This window comes from Jaculus jaculus, chromosome 7 (genome assembly GCF_020740685.1).
Source record: "Jaculus jaculus isolate mJacJac1 chromosome 7, mJacJac1.mat.Y.cur, whole genome shotgun sequence".
Taxonomy (NCBI): domain Eukaryota; kingdom Metazoa; phylum Chordata; class Mammalia; order Rodentia; family Dipodidae; genus Jaculus; species Jaculus jaculus.
The window spans coordinates 105,333,587-105,357,177 of NC_059108.1; the positions used below are offsets into that span (position 1 = coordinate 105,333,587).

General features: G+C 42.6%; 1 protein-coding gene across 2 annotated transcripts in view; it reads left to right on the forward strand.

The window, feature by feature from the left end:
* Positions 1-684: 684 nt before the first annotated feature.
* Abhd12b (abhydrolase domain containing 12B) overlaps positions 685-23,591 on the forward strand; it is a 29,391-nt gene continuing 6,484 nt past the window's right edge. Inside the window, exons 1-9 of one of the 2 annotated variants that reach the window (XM_004649173.2) lie at positions 685-789; positions 6,640-6,767; positions 7,442-7,544; positions 9,375-9,494; positions 12,977-13,007; positions 15,148-15,193; positions 15,636-15,765; positions 16,203-16,240; positions 18,476-18,555. In XM_004649173.2, the coding sequence (XP_004649230.2) occupies positions 695-789; positions 6,640-6,767; positions 7,442-7,544; positions 9,375-9,494; positions 12,977-13,007; positions 15,148-15,193; positions 15,636-15,765; positions 16,203-16,240; positions 18,476-18,555 (771 nt within the window). In that variant the 5' untranslated portion in view covers positions 685-694. The remainder of the gene's footprint in view (positions 790-6,639; positions 6,768-7,441; positions 7,545-9,374; positions 9,495-12,976; positions 13,008-15,147; positions 15,194-15,635; positions 15,766-16,202; positions 16,241-18,475; positions 18,556-23,591) is intronic. The other variant, XM_004649174.2, reaches the window with a different exon arrangement.

Sequence of the window (23,591 nt, forward strand, 5' to 3'; positions counted from 1 at the left end):
TTCTTAATCCCAGGAGAAAAGAAAACATAAACTTGTACCAGGTACCATCCATTTCAAGGCAAAAACTCCAAAACAAAACACCCAACAAATTTTCAGTTTGGATGCATGAGTAATTGTGTAGTTTATAACCCCGTGGACAGATCAACCATTTCTCAACCAAAAGGAGCCAAAGAAATTCTCGTTACAGTAATGGTATGAACAAGTACGAAGGACCAGGGATGTAGCTCAGCAGCAGAGTGCCTACCTAGCATGTGGTATTTACTTTGGTTTTAGTACTGCCATCACCAATATGTTTTACTTTCTGGTGCAGGCCTCACACCGGTGAGTACCTGCAAGCCCTCACATGGCTACAGAGTGGCAATCAATTGAAAATGAAATAGAAAACAAAATGCTGCGCGGCAATCTGTGTCGGATAGCCTGTTTCTATCATACATCTGAGTGCCTGTGTATGTATGCGGGGCGGGGGGAGCTGTTAGCAGCCTGCTCCTGGAGGACGTCCTGCTCAGGCCACCTGAGCCCCTGGGGCGGGTGGGCGACCTCAACTGGAGCAGGTCGCGCCGTCCCTGCTCCCCAGGCCAGCGCGCGCGGAGGAGGAGCAGGGCGGCCCCAGCAGGGGCGGGGAGCGGAGCTGGGGCAGATCCCGCGGCGGTGGCCGCGCCTCGCCACAACGGCTACACCCGCGACACCTGTGGGCATGGACGCTCAGGACTGCGGGGCCGCCGCGCAGCCAGAGACCCCCGCCCGCGGCTACGTGGCCGCCTGGTGGGACATGGTGCTGCGGAACCTGCGGTGAGTGGCGCCGTCAGACAGCCTGGCAGGCCTGGCTGCTGGGACGCGCTAGCCGCGTGGGACTTGCTGCGACCACGCGGTGGCGGGACAACCCGGCCCGGGCTCTCCGCTGGGGTAGATAGAGCGGGGGTGGAGAGAGAGAGAGAGAGAGAGAGGGAGGGAGGGAGGGAGGGAGGGAGGGAGGGAGGGGGAGAGAGAGAGAGAGAGAGTCTTCATCAGCCTTCAAAGCTAGGCTAACTCGGGGCTTTTTTTGGGGGGGGGATTCATTCTTAGCTTCAAATTCCTTAGGGGAGGAGGAGGGGAGGTGTTCTGAACAAATTCATTTGGTTTGAGTTTTCAGGAACTTGTAACTTTTAGGGTTACAGAAAGATGGTTCATGTTCCTATGTCAATCTCTTATCTGTCCAGTTTGCTACTATACAGGATGGGTTTAAATACTACTAATGACAGTGTCAGTAACAATAGCCACAATATGCTGTCATGTTGGACGGCATCTTTTTAGGTCAAGGGCCTGTCTGTGTAGGTGGCAAAGGTCGGACAGTGACTGTGCAGCTCCCGTTGGCAGTCCTCAGGCATGTATGCGCCGAACACACCTTCACAGTGATAAAGACACAGTGCACTGAACTTTTGCTGGCGGCAGTGCAGGTGTCAAGTTCTTAATATTGTTAAAAATGTCTGCTGTATATCACAGGTTTAATTAATTAATTAATTAATTAATTTTTGTCATGTCTGTATTGACACAAGGTATTGGTTAGAGACCTTGGGCCCAGGAGATGTATATATTTCCTTTTGTTTTGTTCATATGGGTAGATGTTGGCATTAAAAAATATTTTATTTATTTGCAATCAAAGAGAGAGACAGAGAGACAGACACAAATACACCCACACAGAGAGAGAGAGAGAATGAGAGAGAGAGAGAGAGAGAGAGAGAGAGAGAGAGAGAGAGAGGGAGAGAGAGGGAGAGAGAGAGGGAGAATTGGCGTGGTAGGGCCCCTAGCCGCTGCAGGTAGGTTTTGGTTAGCAAACACTGGTGGAGTGTTCTGGCTGTGCCCGCCCTGCTGGAGCTCTGGGTCTGATGTGATGTGGTGCCAGGATGAAGTGGAACACTTACTCATGCAGTATCTTCAGCGATTATGTTTTAGTTCCCTGTTTATTTATTTATTTTAAAAATTATCAGGTACAGTTAATGGCAAAGGTGGATGGGACCCTGAGAGTAAGTTCCCACTTGCCACTGGTTTTCTTTAAACTAGAAAAATGGGGGGGGGGAATGCTCAGAAATGAAGCTAGGTGAAGCGAAAAGGCTATTTTCTTCCTCATTTGCCCATGACCCCCAAGTTGACCCGTTTCTAGATGGTGCTGGAGGACTCCAGGAGTAAGCGGATGAGCCATCTCATTCTTCACCCAGTGTTGGTCATCATCTGTCTGGCAGGACCTGGATGCATGGGAGTAAACAAAATCGACGACGATCCCTGCTCCTGTAGCGCTCACATCGATTGATTTCTGATTGTACTTAAAAAAGCAAGAATCAAAGGATGAACTACCCTGTCTCCCCAAGCTACTGAATCACCCTAGCAACCACCTCTCTAGCACAGGAAGTTCCTCTCCCCTTCAGTTTTTATTCTGTCGGTCAGCAGATACCTTTGTGCAGACAGAGTGGGATGGTAAATGAGCTTAATGTGCCCGTGGTTCTGGGGGCCTTGTGCCAAGTGAAAACAATGGGCTAATTATGAGAAAACCACAAGAGAACAACTAAGGGTTCCATCTGGAAAAATGATCTTTCAATTTTAGAAAATATTTTATTTATTTGCAAGAGGGGGAAAGATAGAGAATGGGTGTGCCCAGCTACTGCAGATGAACTCCAGATGCATGTACCACCTTGTGCATATGGCTTATGTGGGTACTGGGGAATCAAACCTGGGTCCTTAGGCTTCACAGGTATGTGCCTTAACTGCTAAGCCATCTCTCTAGCCCCACACACTTTTAGTTTTGAATGAATGGGCTTATTAGGGAAATAGCACAAAAGAAAAAAAGAGTAAAGTATAAGAAGAAATGACCAGTATCAGGGCACTGAAACATCCAGCAGAAATGACTGGAGTAGCACCACGGAAAAGTGGAAGAAATGAAGGACAAGCAGCAAATAAATAACAGAACATCAGATGGGGCCTTTACCAACATCGATCAGAGAGAACTGGGGAAGCCCTGTGAAAAAAGTCTGCTAGGATCCCTGATAGATTAAAGAGGGACCCTGGCAAAAAATGTTCCCTCAAATGAGCCCACCAACTATCAGTCCCTACCACAGGCGGGTTTTAGACCACGGGATAAACAACAGTGGCCTGGGATAAAGTCTTAAGATTTAGGGGCACCCCAGATAGCCTGGAAAATGGCTTACCTTCTAGCTGTTCTCAAGGGCACAATGTTTTCAACCCTTGGGCTGTGAACATACTTGGGTTTGAGATGGGTGACCTGAATCTCATTCCCAGAGTCAGCTTTCAATAAGCTGTTGAGACATAAGACACATGACAATTTACCAATAAATTTACTAACTTTTATTACAAGTGAGACATGTGGAGAGAAAAGTCATTGTGGGAAGATGTACATAGAGAGGGTTTCACCGAGAGACAGCCCGAGTGGATGAAGGGTGGAAAGGGCCAGGGTATCTGGTAGGGAGGGTCTAACCTGGTGCCCTGGGTTGACACGTTGGCTAATAGAATCAGCATCTGGGATGGAGGCATATTAAGCCTTAATGTTTGGGAAATTGGCCAAATGGGGTTTGATTTAGGTTCCCAAAAGCTTGTTTGTGGACACCTCTGAGATGGAATGATTTGGTCCATATCAGCTTAGGCTCCAGCAGGCTTCACTGGTCAGGATGGCCCAGTGAGGTTCTATTGTCCTTGCAGGACATGACGCCTTTGCAGCCCCAGTGGATCAAAGGACAGGCGCAAGAACACAGAATCGCCAAGGAGGTTGTTTAATGTGGCTGGCCGGTAGCAGGGATGGGGCTGAAACAGCATCCTGTGCTCAAATAAGGTCTGTTAGCCACTGGTAACTTTTGATCCCCTACTGATCTAGGGGAAGTCAAATTGACAACCCCCTAGTTAAAAGAAGCACCTTTGCATTATTGATGCTCCGAGGGACCAGGTCACTGGTCTCTTCCCACAGAGTGCCTCACAGAAGTGCCTTGAGCTATTTGAGAAAAGGGTCCTGTATGAATTATTCTTTAAAAAAAGAAATACATTTCCCTCCACCCCCTCTGCTTCCCAAGCAGATCTTCAAAGGGTAACTTAGCGGGCGACTATCCTGCCTGTCTTCAAAAGATAACTTGGGGGAGGCTCGCAGGCAGGGCAGCTGCAGTGGGGCGGGAGGGGACGATCCAGAGACAGTGAGCAGGAGGCTGGGAATGGAAGGAAGCTCCCTCCCTCCAAGCCTCAGTAATGTCTGCCCCAGGGCCTTAATCTGGGGCTCAAAGCAGCCCCTCTGCTTCTGATTTCTTATCTCTGAAACCTGAACCACAATGTCCTCTGTTTCCTGCTGTCTTCATGGAACCTATTTAAAAGTGTTATGAAATAATCCCATTCATTTCTCCCTTGCTGGTTCTGAGAAGGTAGTCACTCATGTGTGTTGTATCTGTAGAGCCATCATTTCTGGAGAAGTGCAAAAACAAAAAATAAAATCCATCAGAGATTCATCGTCTTCTCCCTTCATGCCTCTTTCAGACAACATGTAAGTGCTTAGATTTTTAAGTCAACAAGACTTTAGGGAGCATTAACATTTTATTATCTTTGTGAGTGTCAGTGTGTGTGTAGGTATGATGCGTGTGAGTGCAGGCATGCATACGTATGCTGTAACACTCATGTGGAAGTCACAAGATGAGTTGGATGTCAGGCTGAGCCTTTTACCTTGTTTGAGGCAGGGTCTCTTGTTCGCTGCTGTGTATGGCAGGCTAGGTGGCCTGGGATTCTCCTGTCTCCAGCTCCCATCTGGACATAGGAAGGCTGGGATTACAGATATCTGCTGCTATATTCAGCTTTATGTGATTTCTGAGGATCCCAACTCAGGTCATCAAGCTTTCACAGATCCACTTTTAGCCATTGAGTCACCTCTTCAGCCTGAGAATCAACTTTTTTTGGAGGTCTTTCTTTGATAGAGTTTAAGAATAGGGCTTGAGAGATGGCTTAGCAGTTAAGACACTTGCCCACAAAGCCAAAGGACCCAGGGTCAATTCCCTAGGACCCACGTAAGCCAGATGCACAAACGGGTGCATGCATCTGGAATTCACTGGAGTGGCTGGAAGCCCTGACATACCCATTCTCTCTCTCTCTGCCTATTTCTATCTCTCTCTCAAATATATATAAAATAGAGGTGACTGACATCAATTTCCTGGGCAGAAATACGGAAAGAAGTAGGGAGTGGAGTGGGGTAGAGGAAGAGACCCTGAGAGGGGATGCAGAAGTGGTGAAGAGATTCTAAAACATAATTCCATCAGAGCAGAATTTCGTCAGAGGCCAGCCTTCTTCCTTCTTACATAGTGGCAAGTAGAATTCAGTAGAACTGTGACAGCTCATTGAAAATCACTGCAGGATTTTGGGGTCAGGCAGACACAGGACTGGTGGGTCGTTCCTTGGCTTATGACCTTGGGAAAGATTCTTGATTGTTCAGACTCATTTGTAAAGCTAAGGTAATAATCATCATCCCCTAACATCCCTCTGGACTAGCAGGAGGCTCAGGGCAGGGGAAAGAAGATATGTTCTTGTTCCCCAACCTCCCAGCTTGAATACACTGAGCAGTCTTAACACTGACCAATTACAACAGGGAAAGGGATTTATCTAATGGATCAGTCTGACAAAAACTGGAAGCAGATGATGACGTTGGTCTCTTGAGTCCCTCATGTCTCCAGGGTGGAGCACAACCTTAAACTATATGAAAGATGTGGTTCAAGACAGAGGTTACCTTAGTGGACAATCATCATTTGTCTGTCAGTGGCTTTCAGCTGTGGGTGTTTGTGTTACTGGGAACTAGCAAAATAAGGAAGATGTGTGGCTCCGAATGTCCCCTGGCCAGATTCTAGCCCTGTTGGAGCCCTTCAGGTTCCTCCTTGCTTCTCACAGGCCGTCCGCCCACTCCTGCCCCCACTGAGGGATGTCACTTCTGAAATGGGATCTTCTCCCACTGGGTTTTGTCTTCCTAAGACCCAGTCAGGAGAAAGCAGATCACAGCTAACATGAGTGCTGAGCTGTGGCATAATTTAGGGCTCCACGGCGATTAGACTGTCTCAAGTGTGCTCATTTATGACTTTGATGTCCTGCCTAGGACTTCTCTGGGCTGCAATAAGAGGACCAGTCTCACCCTTGTGCATCATCATCCTTTCTCCTCCTGTCCCTGTCACTGGCTGTTGTGAGGCCTGGCTGGTGCTTTGACTGATGGACTTCTTCACTAGGTTGCCCTGGGTACCAGCTTTGACAATTCCATGCAGTTTCATAACAGATTTCACTTAAATGCCAAGATATGTGCAATTTCCCTGTGTTCACCTCTGAAACTGGATTTGAATCTTAAGAGAAAAACAGAAGGATACAAATCTAGAAGCGACCATGAACATCTTGTTTGTTTCTTTTCTTTATATATATATTTTTTATTTATTTATTTGATACAGAGAAAGAGGCAGAGCTGGGGGAGAAAATGGGCATGCCAGAACCTTTAGCCACTGTAAACGAACTCCAGATGCATGTGCCTCTTTGTGCATCTGGCTTACATGGGTCCTGGAGAATCAAACTGGGATCCTTTGGCTTTGCAGGCAAATGCCTTAGCCACTAAGCCATTACTCCAGCCAGTCTAGTTTGTTTCTTAATGTCTTGCAGGTCTTGTCCACACTCCTGTTCAGCACTTGGAAGAAAAATTGCTGCTCTGTACAGAAGCTTCACTAGCAAATCACTGAAAGAACACATCTTCCCTCCCCTGATTGATATGCTGATTTATTTTAACTTCTGTAAGAACATACCTTCAAAATACTCAGACGTGATTTGAAACATCCAATACTGACTTTGGGGGCTAGCAGGAATCCTTCTAAGTGTGACTAGAGAAAGACACATGACCGTGTGGTCAGGGTCTCCATTCAGCTCAGCCTTCAAATTGCTTATTTTATCTTTGCTTTCCCTTTTTTATTTTACATACTTTCTATTTTGTTTGTCAGGGAAGAGGGGAAGTAGAGAAGGATGGAGGGAGATAGATAGATAGAGAGATAGGGCATTTTCTGTGTTCTTTCTGCTGGGTGTCAGACTAACTCGGCCCTCTCTGCCACTGGCGAGCCCTCTGGTGTTTGTGGCACTGGACGGGTCTCCCCGTCATGCCGTCTCCCTGTTCTGCTTACCGTTTTGGGAACTTAGTTTCTTTGTGGTTAGCTTAAGACTAGAAAAAGAATTGCATAAATTCTATTTTATGGGATAACACACTGGCGAATTTTAAAATTTAGCTGTAGGTTTTATTTTTGCTTTTGGGCTTGCAGTTTTGTGAGCTAGTCTCTTGATAAAATACTCCTCTGCACATTTAGCTCATAACTTAGGACTTATTTGCCTACAGTGGCTAATCTGCTTTTGTTGTTGCTGTTGTGATTAAAAGACGTAGATTTTAATTCTGAGGGCTAATTATATTTTTGCTTTACAGACAAAGCCCCATTTCTTGTGGACTTAAAGAAACCAGAGTTAAAGATTGCTCACACAGTAAACTTCTACCTCAGGCCGGAACCTGGGGTGCTACTAGGCATCTGGTAAGTGCACTGGCTGGACACTGGATCATTGTATGGACAAAAAAAAAAACAAAATTAAAAACAACAAACAACAAACAAACCAAAAAACAAAGGCAGGGCATCACTGTGTTACCTAGAGTTGATCCACGTTCCTACCCCTTACAGTGAAAACCTACCTGCTTCGTTTTCCTTTACAGAAAATTTCTTTTGGAGTATACCAAGTCTTTGAGGTGTGGCTCTTGGCTTCTTGTCCTGGCCGCTTCTGCTTAGCCCCACCCCACCCTGGCCATCATCCTGTGGCTCCAGACACACTAGCCCCTGGCGTCACGCCGGCCCTGTTCCAAAGGCCGCGGGCTCCCCCCGCCCCTTGTGCCCAGCTAGCTGCCCGCTCGCCGTTGAGGTCTCCCGTCGGCTGGTCATTTTCGGGCCAACCTTTCCTTCCGCCCGCCCCTCGCCCTCCTCTTTCAGGTTTGTGCCATCGTGGCCATCTGTACCCACCGCTTGGGACACTTCCTATTGTAAATGCAACAAACATTTGGGTGCTTATTTGGTCAACATCTCCCTTCTTAACAAGACCACAGCTTCCACAGGGGACAGACTTTGGTGGCGGGTTTCCACCAAGGAGCCGGATTTTTTGGGCACACGGAAGGTACAGAGTAATGCCACAGGGAGTCACGTGCCCGCTACTGTCTCTTTTCTCAGAGACTTCTTCAGTTTTGTTCAACTGCATCTTCTTGGCTGCCGAGTTTCCGTTTCATATTTCATCTCCCTCAGGTTCTGACCATAGACTGGTCAGGCACCAGTACAGGTGCACAGTCTAGCTGATAGCTCAATTCTTTGCTTGGCGCACTGGTCCTGGGCTCCTCCGTGACCAGTTTACCCAGAGGCCCTGGGGATGACAGGCTTTCTGTAGTGGCAGGCGGCACTGGAGATTTATTATTTGTAGCTTGTTCTGCAAGCCCCCAGTGAAATGATGGATGATAGCATTTGTGTTATGGGGGTTCTTTCCTTGCTTTAACAAGATGGAAGAACTGGCCAGATGTTTCCAATCACAGGGTCACTTGATTTCCTTAATAGAGTTGCTTGACTTCTTGAGTAGTGAGTTCTAAAGCTGGGTAACATAGACATTAAAGTGAAGAAACTTGTATATGGAGAAGTAATTTGCATATATAATATAGGAAGGTGTTCCTTAGGAATGTTACAAGGTTATTCTAAACCATTTTATTTAGACTTCAAATAAACAGTAATTTAATGTGGGTGGTATAATAAATTATGTTGGATCACTTCAATAGTATGTTTAGTCATCTTAAGTACACATACTGAAATCTGGACATCAAATTATAAACAACTATTAAAATATATGAATGTCTCCTTAATTTACTGATGACAAAGTAGGGGAAAAAAGCATGGCTTGGCTTCGTGTTCAGGTTCTTTTCTCCTATACAAACTGGTTCCCTTCAAATTTCCTCCACCTTGTTTCTTTTAGTCAAACAAATGGCATATGTCTGCTATATTTCATCTCTCTCTCTTTCTCTCTTTTATTTTTTTAATCATTTCAATGACCTACACATCAGAACTGAAGTCTTGGAGGCTCCATAAGAACAAAATTCAGAAGTGCTGAACCAGTAAATGGTTAAAAGAGTGTGTCCTATGCATGGGGTGATAGGGCAGGGCGGTATTGGTTTGTATCATAAGATATTTTGTGGCATTAGATTTTAATTATAGCTTAGGCATATATTACTCAGATAAGAGTAAGAAAAGAACTACATATCTCATAAGGGGACTTCAGTGTCTGAAAGGACACTGAGTTCCTGCCTCTGTCTCTGTTTGTAAGCACCCCGTTCTCTTCAGGCACACTGTCCCCAGTTGTAGGGGGGAAGAAGCGAAGGGGAAGGATCATTGCTGGTACAAAGCTGCCCTACAGGATGGGAACCCCATTGTGGTTTATCTTCACGGGAGTGCAGAACACAGGTCAGTGACTGTGCTTGGACTTTTTGTTTGTTTGTTTGTTTTTCCGAGGCAGGGTCTCACTCTAGCCCAGGCAGACCTGGAATTCACTCTGTAGCCTCAGACTAACCTTGAACTCACAGGGATCCTTCTATCTCATCCTCCTGAGTGCTGGGATTAAAGGAGTGTGCCTCTATGCCCAGTTTAGACTTTAAAAAAATAGAGATTAAGAACATTTCGTGGTGTGGATGAGTGAAGGCAGGACTCATTTTTGAAATCTGTAGGCATGTCTTCACACATTTCTACTCCTTTGCTGAAATCTGAAGGTGTTTTGGCAAAAGACTTCTTGTTAAAAAAAAAAGTCTATATGCAGAATAATGTAGGGCCTCGCTGGAAAGGGAGAAAAGAATAATTATTCAAAAATCTGGATATGAATTTCAAGAAGCAAGTGGGTCCTTACTTCCTAAGGATACCCAAAATAATAGATTACACCTGTTGACAGAACCAAAATAGAGTCAGTTTTGTTAAGGCTTAACCAAAAAAGAAAGAAAACTAGGAGGCTGAAACAAGAGCTGACTACAGAAGGCCATCAAAACCACGGCTTTACACAAAGCACCATGTAAACACAAAATACTTATGCAAGGGCATCTGCCTAGCCACCCTGTGTCCCACCTCAAACCAGTGCCACCTTTGTAGCTAAGAACAATTGTTTCAAAATAGCCTATGCAATCTTCTTTATTTTGCCTTTATAAATATACCCTTGCCTCCATCTCTTTGAGTAAAGCATTGCTTCCCATTTCAATGCTCTGTTACTCCCCCATATGCTCCAAATACTCTTTGGAAGCTCTCTCTCATTGCCATGTAGGTTAACAAACACCCATGGAAAGGGACAAGGCATGCAGTATGTGGGAAAGGATCAACAATTTCCACATCAGTGGTCTTTTCAGAAGAAAGTTACAGGGGAGAGTCCTTGCTTTAGCACTAGCTCTGCTCATCAGTGGTCTAACTTTTAAGAGAAGTCACCTAGAAATCTGCCTATGGGTGCTTGGGACCCTCTGACAAATTCAGGTCACAACCCAGGTTTTGTCATCCTTATCCCTATAATATAGTGATCTCTCCAGAAGCCTGCTGTCTTTGATGTGCTGTTGAGGCCTTTCCTAGACTCTGGGTGATGCTTATCAGTATGACTGGTGATTGCACACCTCTACTGGAGGGAGGGCCAGTGTGGCTCCACGTTCGGGAACAAACCAAGAGAGGGCTCTGGAATCTGCCTTTTGTTTAGTCTCTCTCTCTCTCTGTTTTAATCAGATGATGGTTTTCTCAAGACTTGCCCTGTTTTCAAGGAACTTTCTTATTCATTTTAGAGTCACATTCCCTGAGGCTTTCAGTGAAATTCACCATTTCTCAACCTTGTAGAGCGTTGTTCTGATTGAGTGAAGTTAGACACCATGTGACAGTCTGTTTATTTAAAGGATCCAGTGAACCACGCTGCCATATCTGTGCCTCTGTGTAAATCTGAAATTGCTGTCAGTTGTCCCAGATTTACAGGCTCTGAGCTGGCCGCAGGAGTGAGCAGATAGATAGTACTGCGTGCTGAATAGCAGTTGAAGTCAGCTCCACGTGGCTGAGATGAACATCCAAACTGGGCAGTTTATGGGAGGAAGGGATTTATTTCAAGCTTACAGATCCAGGGCGAAGTTCCATCAGTGGTGGAAAAAGCTGGCTCCCATTCATAAATTCCAGCAGAGACACCACCACGCAGCCAGCACCACATACAAGCAAAGCCAAGCAAACAAGCAGCAGGGGCCCTCCCTCCCCCCACCTTTCCCAGAGCTCATGCCAAAGCTGGGATTCAGATCCACCCCCCCCCAAACACACCTGAGGGCTGGGCCCCAGGATCAGACCCTGGTGACAACTCTTCTAGCCGGGCAGCTAGAAATCCAAGTTACAAGCTTTAATGAAACACCTGGATCTATGGGGAGGGGCACGCATGCCAACTACCACAGGTCCGTCACCAAGTTGAGGTAACAGGGAATCTTTCTGTTCTATCCCAAACAGTGAATGTAGATTTCAGTCCATCAAGGTCCTGGAAGGGTTATGAAGCCATCCCTAAGAGAGTACATGAAATTTGAAGTGGGAAGGTGGGGGGGGGGGGGGCTGGAGAGGTGGCTCAGTGGGTAAAGTGCTTACCCCACAAACATGAGGAGAGTTTGGCTCCCCAGCACCTTTGTGAAATGCTGGGCATGGACTGTAATCCCGTCTCTGAGGAGGTGGAGACAAAGGAATCCCTGGGGCTCACTAGCTAGACTGTCTAGGTAATTGGTGAGTTTTAAGTTCAGCAAGAGAACCCGTCTCTGGCTGGAGAGATGGCTTAGTAGTTAAGCACTTACCTGTGAAGCTTAAGGATTCTGGTTCGAGGCTCGATTCCCCAGGACCCAGGTTAGCCAGTTTCACAAGGGGGCGCATGCATCTGGAGTTCGTTTGCAGTGGCTGGAGGCCCTGGCGTGCCTATTCTCTCTCTCTCTCCCTATCTGCCTCTGTCTCTCTCTGTCGCTTTCAAATAAATAAATAAAAATGAACAATTTTTTTTAAAAAAAGTGACCCTGTCTTAACCGAGGAAGTCCCTTGATGTCAACGTCCACATGCATACACATGTACCTGCACCCACACACATGAACGTGCATACACACATAGACCAAAAAAAAATTGAAATGTGGGGCTGTTTTTTTGTTTTTTGTTTTTTTCTAGGAAATGGGTTTACAGCTTTAACTAGAAGCTAAAAGGAAGCTGGGTGTGATAGTACACACCTTTAATGTTAGCATTTGGTTGGCAGAGGAAGGAGGATCACTGTGAGTCTGAGGCCAGCCTGAAACTATAGAGTGATTTCCAGGTTAGCTTGGGCTATAGTGAGACTCTGCCTTCAAACAAAACACAAAAACAAAAGCAAAAAAGAAAAAAAGATGCTCAAAGTGTTCTCTAACTTACAGATATTTAAGAGCTTTGGCTTTAAGGCAAATGTTTTTAAAAAGATGTTCTGTCTTTTGAGCATTGTTTGCTTTCCTTTGTTAATGTAACATTGAGTGGGGAGGTGTGTCCCGTGCCTCCGGGTGGGAAGTCTGTGTCCTCACTTCTTCACGTTCTGGTGGACTAGCAGGGTTCAGGCATATCTTAGCTGAGGGCAGCGAAACCGTCCTCCCTGTTTGGAACAGCTACTCTTTGGAACTTATTTTCGTGTAGCTTATAGAATATTTCTAGAGATAAATGCTGCGAGAAGCAGATTACCAATAGCTCATCAAATGCTCATGGCGGGAATGCCCAACATCAGTGAGCTGTCCATCAGTCATCCTGACTCCGCTACCAAGAAGCATTGCTTTTCCTCCTAGTTATTTATTTCTCTAACCTAAAAACAGGAGGTGTGAGATCAGATGCCTATAGTATGAGAATGATTTTTTATTGAATTTGCTATTATAATTTCTAATTCATGATTTCTCCCCCATTCTCTACAGGGGAGCTCCTCACAGAATTAAGCTGTCAAAGGTATGTCTGAGAAGTCTCAAGACACTGGCTTTCTGTCCCCACTGGTTCTGTCTGGGTTACTGTCACGTGATCTCTGTCAGTGTGGAGATCGCCTGAGAGGTCAGTCCCAGGGTGCTGGTGAGGGTGGGCCATGGGCTGTGGTGGTTGAGGCCCAGTATCTCAGGTGAGGACCTCTCTTTCTCCATTGCCCATGGGGGATCAAAATACATAGGAAGAACTTTGGGTCCCAAACCATACATGAACCTAATCTCCTCACATCCACAAACTTCCTGGGTCCCTGCTTCCTATGGATGAGCAATTTCTTTTAAAATTGCATATTAAATTTACCTACCTTTTTTCCTCCCTCTTCCTTTCTCCCTGTCTTCTTTATTTTCCACTTATCTCCTAATCCAGATATTTCTGTTCATTCGCCATTTTTTTTTTTTAGCTCTTTCTTTATGGAAAGTTTTTTTTTTCAAAAAAAACCCAACATGATTGTACTTATATATAATTTTAGGTTGTGATATTTTACTTTAATACTATATTTTATAAACATTCTTCCTATCCTTTCCTTCCCTTTTCCTTCCTCCCTTCCTCTCTCCTTTCCTTCTCTCCCTCCCTCCTTCCCTCCTTTCTTTCTTCCCCACTTCCCTTTTTGAGACAGGGTCTGGCTATGTAGCCCTGGTCGGCCTGGAACTCAATATGTAGATCAGTCTCAAGCTCATGGCGATCCACAGAGACCCCCAGTGCTGCCCAAGCCTGGCTCTTGCATGTTTACATGGCTGTCACAATTACCAGCTTCAAGACTATACCACTTCCATTTTATTTATAAATAGTTAAGTAGTCCACTGCTTTTGTAATAAGGTTTTATTTTTCTGAATTCATTTTAAATACACTTGCTACAGAAAAAGTGTCGTTTTCAAAATTCTTCTGTATTTTTCCCTAGGGATAAGTTCTTGGGATAGGATTTATTATTATTTGTGAGTTGTTTGTCAACTGGTCCTCCAATATGTGGTACCACAAACAGCACCCTGGGAGACCCACTGTCCTGGTGCTTAGCTCCATGTGTGTAGGCTCTTTGTTAGGTAATGTAGACTGAATCAATATTAAAAGTTCTGTTTTGTTTCTCACCTTTAGTTCTATTTCTATTTAAAAGTCCCTTAATGAGGTTAGTATCCATTGTAGCGGGGAAGACCCTAGGTGTTAATCTTGGGTCTGCCCTTGACCAGCCAGGTGACTTTCATCAAGTTGCTGAAACTCCCTAATACGCATGCCCCTTGTCTGAAAAAATGCCCCCTCCTCCCTCTGTTTTTGTTTTTACAGTGCTGGGGGTTGAATCCAGGGCTTCATACATGCTAGGCAAGTGTTCTACCATGCAGCTATATTCCTAATCCTCTTATTAAATGTCTCTTTTTGTAGTCATTGTATTTCATCTCATGTAACATCGTATTTTCATTTCCTTTCCATCTTTTCCTGCTAAGGGCTTGGCAGTGGTTTCAAATTCAAGTGAACTCTTTATTTTTAATTGAAAATAATTCTTATGAGGTTATATTTAATATAAATATCTTCCCATTATTTGATTATTTCCTCTACAACTGTGTAGATTTCCTCAAGTAAATTCATTCATTTTTTCATCTTTTTGAGGGAGGTGATCTTAAGGATTAAACCAAGGGCCTTCTGATTGCTAGACAAGCACTCTACCCCTGAGCTACCCCTTTGCTCAAGGGAATTCTTAAAGGAGACATGTATATGCAGTCAGGTACTGTAGTATATCATCCATGTAATCTTCCAAAACTCTTGAAGGTGACATTGTTTCTCCCTTTTCTGAGTATTTATCTTCTTGAGGATTAAATGACTTGGCTAAGGTTACACAGCTGCTGGAATGGCAGAGCCAAGGTGTGACCCAGGCATCTGACTTCCTTCTATTTTCCATAGCTCCCATAGGCCGATCTCCAGATTCGAAAATACTTCTCTTTGTTCTTTGTGGTGTGAGGACTCTAGCCAGTTGTCTTGATACTGATTTTCATCCTAACACTTCAAAAATATGTATTTTCCCCCACTATCAGGCCATCACAAGTAAAACATGAGTGTGTTGAAGATGAGCTTTTTCTGTTTAGTTCTTCTGAGTCTTTAAAGAGATAACAGCCCATTTGTTCTGTAGGTGCTGAGTGATGGAGGCTTTCATGTCTTGTCTGTTGACTATAGAGGTATGTATTAAGAGCAGTGTTCAAGGGCTGGGGTGATGGCTCAGTCAGCAAGGGCTTGCCATTCCAAGCATGTGGTCCTGAGCTCAATTCCCAGAATCCACATCAAATAAACCAGGCATGGTGATAATCCCATCTTTAGGGAGGTGGAGACAGGTGGATCCCTGGGACTTTCTGGCCAGCCAGTCTTGCCTACTTGGAGAGCTCCAAGCCAATGACAGTTTCTCTCAAAAATGGTGGATGGTATCCAAGAAATGATGCTTGTGATTGTCCTCTGACCTCCACATACCTGCACACACATGTAATACATGCACATACAAACACACACATACGCAAGCTCACACACACACAAAAATAGCACACAAACATATTTCAATAAGCAGGAAGCTTATAAAGTCCCCTCAGTGTGAAGGTAGTGATCCTATGTTTGCCTCCTTGCTGCTAGGGTTCGGAGACTCTACAGGGAAACCTACAGAAGAGGGACTTACTGTAGATGCTATTTGTGTCTATGAGTGGACCAAAGCGAGAAGTGGCAACACCCCAGTGTGTCTGTGGGGACACTCTCTGGGCACAGGGTAAGTGGGAGCTGAAGATGCACCCTTTGGTGGGTCTTTGAGGCCTCCAAGGCCTATCAAAGGCAGGAAAAGCAGTGGAAGGGACACCTGGGCTTTTCCTTGGTGTCTGTCACATTCCAGAAAGGATGAGAAAGCTTGTTCTCTCAGCATGCCTCCTTCTAAGACAAGAGTGGGTCCCTTTAGCTCCCTGCTTATCTATGACACTGAAATCTATTCTGGAAGACTCTATGGGAGTATTAAATAAAAGGATACTTAGTTTAGGGTCTGTGGAACCCTTTGAAATCCTGTACAAAATTTTGTGTCTACATTGATTGCCTAGCCAGAGAGGCAGAGCTTTTCATCAGATACTCATTGACTCATTGATGTTACATCTTATACTGTTTACTTTAGTGTTAAATCAGTGCCTCACATACAATCTGATTTTCATTGCTTTATAGAGTTGCAACAAATGCTGCGAAAGTATTAGAAGAGAAAGGTAATATCAAGTGTTTCAATATAACTTCTTGGCTTGAGGTAGGAAATGTAAAGTCAGGAAGTTTTTATGAAAATTGTGTGTTTTCAAACACACTGTTTCCCTGAGACACCTCACTTTTCTTCCCTCCCTCCTTCCCTGTCTCCCTTATTTCCTCCTTTCCTTTCTCCTTCCCTCCTTTCCCTTTCCCCTTCCTTCTTTCTCTACCCAACCTTCTTTCCTCCTTGTGAAGTGATATTAACTTAAATTATATAAAATTAAATTATATTATATGTATATAATAATTAATAATATATAAATATATAAAATAAATAAATATGTAATTATTATTATAATTATTAAATTATATAAACTTAAATTACATAAAATACATAAGTAAATAAAATTATAGCACATAAAAATAATATATTATGCAATGATAATGATAGACAGGACTTGCTTTCTGAAGCCCTTAGAAAATATGTCAGTGTTTCTCACAGTGATCTGAGCATAGGTCTCATCAGAATATGCGGCACAGTTTTCTTTCCGGGTTCCTAGCTGCTTTCATGAATTAGCATCTCTGTGAGCAGGGCCAGGGCATTTTTTTTAAAAGTAAAAAATTAGCATTTACTCCCTGCATAGAAATGTTGGGTGAATAAAAATATCAATTATCTAATGCTACTATGTTTTTTAAAAATTCCAAAACCAATAGTGTGCCTAAATTTTTTTTTGTGGAGCTGGGTATGGTAGCATACACTTTAATCCCAGCACTCAGGAGGCAGAGGTAGGAGAATCTCCACGAGTTCAAGGCTACCCTGAGAATACAGAATGGATTCCAGGTCAGTCTGGGCTAGGGTGAGACCCTACCTCGGAAAACAAAACAAAATAAAACAAAACAAAACAAAACAAAACAAACAAACAAACAAACAAACAAACAAAATATATATATATATATATATATATATATATATATATATATGGACTGGGCATGTGGCACAGTGAGTAAGAGCACTTGCTGTGTAAACATGAAGACCTGAGTTTGAGACCCAGCACCCATGTAAAAAGTCAGGTTCAGCTGTGCAAGCCTGTAACCCCAATTTATCAGAACTCACAACCAAGAGCCTGAGAAATGTTGTACAATGCTCTGTTTGTTTTCTTTAAATTTTTTTTGTTCATTTTTTATTTATTTATTTGAGAGCGACAGACATAGAGAGAAAGACAGATAGAGGGAGAGAGAGAGAATGGGCGCGCCAGGGCTTCCAGCCTCTGCAAACGAACTCCAGACGCGTGTGCCCCCTTGTGCATCTGGCTAATGTGGGACCTGGGGAACCGAGCCTCGAACCGGGGTCCTTAGGCTTCACAGGCAAGCGCTTAACCGCTAAGCCATCTCTCCAGCCCTCTGTTTTTTTTTTTTTTAATCAAATTTAATCTTTTTGGTTCTGTGAGAATACTGAAAGTTCTGTTTAATTCTGTTTGCTTTCAGTTTTGAGTACTTTCAACTATAATCATTGAGGAGAAAGACAACTTAAACTTTCTGGGCATTTTATTTGTTTGTTTGTTTGGCATTGTCTCTGAAAATTTTCACCAATCAATATCCCTCATATGCCTTCAAACACATGTATGTGCTCAGACATACATAAACATATATATATTCATACACATGCATATGTACATGGGCATATGCATACCTTCCTCCCAGAGGGCATGTTGACCAAACAACTTAATTGGCTTCTGGCACATTCTTAACAAGATCACTCTTTCTCCACAAAGTACTTTAATTTCTGAAATTTTCTGAGCCCTGAAATTATTGTATTCTTAGAAGGTAGTGGTTTTAATTATCACATGCATAGAAATATTGGAAAGGGGAGGGGCTTGTCACAATGCATATTCTCAGTCTCTACTCTGAGACGGACTCAGGCACATGGGGAGGGATACATGTGTTTGCATAGTTATAAACATCATAAATGATTAAAAAAAAATTAAATTGTGTGTGTGTGTGTGGGGAGTGGGCATGCCAAGGTCTTTTGCCACTGCAAATCAAACATCAGATACGTGCGCCACTTTTTATGTGTTTGGCTATATGTAGATGACTAGGGAATTGAACCCAGAGTGATAGGCTTTATAAATAAGTGCCTTTAACCATTGAGCCCCTTCACAAATGATTCTGATGTTGGTGGTTCATGTACAAGACATTGAGGACCCCTTATCTGGGGAAAGTGGAATTTGAATAGGGTAGTACTTAATTTTATTATTTTTCAGGATGCCCAGTGGATGCCATTGTCTTGGAAGCTCCATTTACCAACATGTGGGTGGAAAGTATCAACTATCCCTTGTTAAAGGTGAGTCTCTGATTCATCTTAACATGGTGACAAAGTGAAGGCTATCTCCACACATGTATACCTGTGAGTATGTTTCTTTTCCTTAGCTACTTTTATATGTTCCTTAGTTATTTTAACCTGAGTCCATCTGCTGTCGATGGGGCACAATAGCTTTTGGATATGGTAGTTCATTAATTTCTTCCAATACATGAGGGCTTTGTTGAATGAAACTTATTTTTTTCTAATTAACTGTATATTTTATAATTTTTAAAAGATTTGATTTGTGTTATTCTTATAATTATTCATTTGAAAGTGAAATTAAAATTGTTAAATTATAAAAACATCACTTTTATCTCTATGAACATCAGCCATTTCTCTTTTATTATCTATTTATTTTTAAATATTTTTACTTATTTGCAGACAGAGATAGAAGAGAGACAGACAGAAAGAATGATTGTGCCAGGGTCTTTAACTGCTGCAAATGAACTACAGATGCATGCACCACTTTGTGCATCTGGCTTTATGTGGGTACTGGGTAATTGAACCCAAGTCGTTAGAATTTGCAGGCAACTGCCTTAACCACTGAGCAATCTCTCCAGCCCCTTCCTTCATTTTTATCATAAGGAATATTGTAGAGAAATGCTTTTACACAGTACTTCAGATAGAGACAAAAGTCTTCCTCATAAACTAAAGTATAAAATTATGCCACAAGATATAGCTTTAAGAAAGTGTGTGTAGGCAGGCCGGTGTGGTGGTGCACACCTTTAATCCCAGCACTTGTGAGTCAAAGGTAGGAGGATTGCTGTGAGTTTCAGTCCAGCCTGGGCTAGAGTGAGAACCTACCTACGGAAAAAAATGTGTAAAATATCCTATTAATTATTTACTTATTATTTTTTGAGGTAGGATTTCACTCTTTACCTCAGGCTACCCTTGAACTTGCTTATTTACACTGGCCTCAAACTCACGACAATCCTCCTACCTCAGTTTCTTGGATGCTGGGATTAGAGGCATGAGCCACAAGACTTGGCTTATTATCCTAATTTTATATAGTTATTCTAATCCTAATGTTTAACTGGTTATAATAACACCCATAATAAATATCAGTAGATGAGAGAGTAAAACAGAGAGAAAAGGTGGTGATTTAGAAGGGTCATGTAGCCCCAATATTTAATTTTTAGTGCTATAAGGCAATATTGGGGTGTTTTAATATACTTCTTAAATCTTTTGTGTCATAGATCATCATGGAATTTTCCTAAACTAGCTTTATTGTCTTAGGGAAAGGTACTTTCTAGGTCAGCAAGTTTACAGAATCACATAATCTTGAATATTTCTCAATGTACTCCTATCTACAATCTGAAACACTGAATGTTGAGTAATCTAAGGTTTAAGAGATAAAATCTTATTTACTGGTTTTCTTTTTTTAAATAAATATTTATTTATTTGACAGAGAAAGTGGGGGAGAGAGAGAATGGGCACGCCAGGGCCTCCAGCCACCGCAAATGAACTCCAGACATGCACACCCCTTTGTGCATCTGGCTAATGTGGGTCCTGGGGAATCAAACCTGGGTCCTTTGGCTTTGCAGGCAAACACCTTAATTGCTAAGCCATCCCTCCACCCTTTATTAACTGGTTCTTTTAATTTATTTTTTAATTTTTATTTATTTATTTAAGAGTGACAGAGAAAGAGGTAGAGAGAGAGAGAAAGTGAGAGAGAATGGGTGCGTCAGGGCCTCCAGCCACTGCAAACGAACTCCAGACACATGCGCCCCCTTGTGCATCTGGCTTATGTGAGTCCTGGGGAATCAAGCCTCGAACCAGGGTCCTTAGGCTTCACAGGCAAGCACTTAACCACTAAGCCATCTCTCCAGCCCATTAACTGGTTTTAATAACTGAATATTTGTCTTAATAGAATAATTATGTATTATATTATTCAAAGCCTTTATTAATAAAATAATTTAATTATAGTTCTATAAAGGAATTCAGATACAATATTTTAATTTAGTTTGTATTATATTTTTGGTTAATTTTAAAATTCAGCAAAATAGGTAAAATACACAATTTAATGAATAAGTATAAACTAAGCATTCATGCAACTGCCACATTACTACCATTCAAGTTAAGAAATTATAATTATTTGTGTCCTAGAAGTCATGTGTATGTTGCTTTTCAACCCCATAAATTACATCTAATATGTAATCCTAAATCCTTAAATATAATTCTTAGATAAATTTTGTGGTAGTCATGTATTTCTTTATAATGTTACTAGCTGTGTGTACATCTCTAGGGAATACTGTTTTTCTGCTTTCGAACTTCTTTAAGTGTAAGTAAAACCACGTAGGTTGCATTCTGCTTATTTTCTCACCCAGCATCATGCTAACCTGTAGAGTTGTAACTTGTTCATTTTCATTAGTGTGTACTATTCAATTATGTGTGCATGCCGCAGTGTTTGTGTAAATTTTGTTGTTTATGGTCATTCAGGCCACTCCCATTTTGAGACAATTGGTAACATAGTTATTGTGTGTATTCTTGTTTCTGTGCTGTATAAACATGTGCCAATATGTCACCAGGTGTATCCTAGGGATGAGTTGCTAGGGAGTAAGGTTCAGCTGTAGTAGAGTCAGTGCCAGCGACTTTCCAAAGTGTCTTTGCCATCTTGTCTCCCACCACCTATGTCTGAGAATCCCAGTTGTACCACTGGTCTGCCATCATGTTATTCCATCATTATAGTGTTGATTTGCATTTCCCTGATGAGTTATGAGCTTACTTTTTTTAAAAAATTTTTTTGGCACTTTTATTTTTTTGAGAGCGACAGACAGAGAGACAAAGAGGCAGATAGAGAGAATGGGCGCGCCAGGGCCTCCAGCCACTGTAAACGAACTCCAGATGCATGCGCCCCCTTGTGCATCTGGCTAATGTGGGTCCTGGGGAATCGAGCCTCAAACCTGGGGCCTTAGGCTTCACAGGCAAGTGCTTAACCGCTAAGCCACCTCTCCAGCCCATGAGCTTGCTTTTTGGTTTGTTTGTTGTTTTTACTTTGAGACAGTGTCTCATTCTAGATTAGGCAGACCTGGAGTTCACTTTGTAGTCCAGGCTGGTTTGGAGCTTATTGTGATCCACCTACCTCAGTCTTCCCTCTTGATTGCTTGGATTATTGGTATGAGTTACTAAGACCAGCTAAGATTGAATATTTTTATATGAGTTTTAGTCATTTGGAGGTTATCTCTTATGAAGAATTGTCTCTTTCTCCCATTTTTCTACTGAGCCATATTTGACTTGTAGAAGTTCTTCATAGATGCTGGCTTCAAATCATTACGAAATTATGTACATTCCAAGTATAGTCTAGTATTATTTGTTTATGGGCATGCTAGGGTCTCTTGCTCCTGCAGATGTCACCTTTGTACATCTGGGTTTATGTGGGTATTATAGAATTGAACCTAGAGCAGCAGGATTTGCAAGTAAGTGCCTTTAGCCACCAAACCATCTCCCCAGCCTATTGTCTAGTATTTTATTTGGCTCTTTTCCTCTCCTAATGGTATGTCATGATGAAGAAACATCCCAAAAATTAATATAGAGCAGTTTGTCAATATTTTTCTTTGTAGTTTACACTTTTGGATACTGTATCATAAAATGTTGCTTACCCAAAGTTTATGCTTTTCTATAATATTTTCTAGAGATTTAAAATTTTTTTATGTTGAGAGGTAACAATTCATAGGTTTGGAATCTTGTAATCACAGGGGTCCATTGGCCCAGCACCACTTATTAAGCGGGTCTTTCCACCACTCCCCAGGGTCAGTGTTACATGCATCAAAGTCTCTATACGGACATGTACATGGCCTGTTGGTAGGTTCTTACGTCTCCATTGTCTAACCACCTCATACGAATATTATAATCCCTGAATTACTGCAGCTTTAGGTTATGTCTTGATACTTATGTGTATAAATTGTTCACATCATTGTTAATGTTTCCATGGCCCTTCTCATTTTCATGAAACATTTTGAAATACTCTTGTCAATTTATTTAATAAAAACACCTGCTATGACTTTGATGGAGATTGTATTAGATCTATAGATTAATTTGGGCCCTCATTGTGTGGCAACCTGAAAGAAACAAAATTTAAAATAATTGAGTTTCTACTCAATGCACGATATTGTTGTGCCATGATAAAAAAAAAAAAAAAAAAACAACTTATAAACCATGGGCCACATGTGGTTTAATAAGTATTTCACAGTTTAGACGTGTGCTGTCCTGTAGTGGTTCATGGTCTTTAAGAAGCCTGGCTTTGTTTTATGACCATTTGATCCTGAAAATCACAGCTGGGTAATCTTCAGGTAATTGTGAGATTGGTTTGTTTTTGTTTGTAGGCAGGGTCTCATGTAGCCAAAGCTGGCCTCAAACTCACTGTGTAATCAACGATGACACTGAACATCTTATCCTCTTGCCTCTACCTCCCTGATGCTGGGATTACAGGCATATGGCACCATACTCAGTTTATGCACTGTAGGGAATTCTGGGAGTTGAACCCAGGTCTTAGAGCATGTTAGGCAAGCATCTGTCCACTCAGCTGCATCCTCAACCAAGGATATTTGTTTTTAATGCTCTAATGGCCTCATCTGTAAAAGGTAGGATAAGAATAGTACATTCAGGATTGGTGTGACAATTGAATGAATAGACATATATAGGAAATGTATCTTCAGTTGTGCCTGGCACGGAGTAGGCATTCAGTGGGTTCAAGTTGCATCTGTTCACAGTAGTGGGGGTATTCACTGATCATTACTGTTGAGTAAGAGGTTGTAAGTGGTACGAGGCACACCAAGATAGTGAAAAGCACAGGTCCTTCACCCCATGCCTGGATTTTTTTAAATTAATTTTTTTGCTTACTTTATTCATTTGAGAGAGAGAGGACAGAATGGGTGTGATGGAGACTACAGCCGCTGCAAATGAACCCCAGATGCATGTGCCACCTTGTGCATCTGCTTATGTGGGTCCTGGGGAATTGAACCTGAGTCCATTGGCTTTGCAGGCAAGTGCCTTAACCACTAAGCAATCCCTTCAGCCTT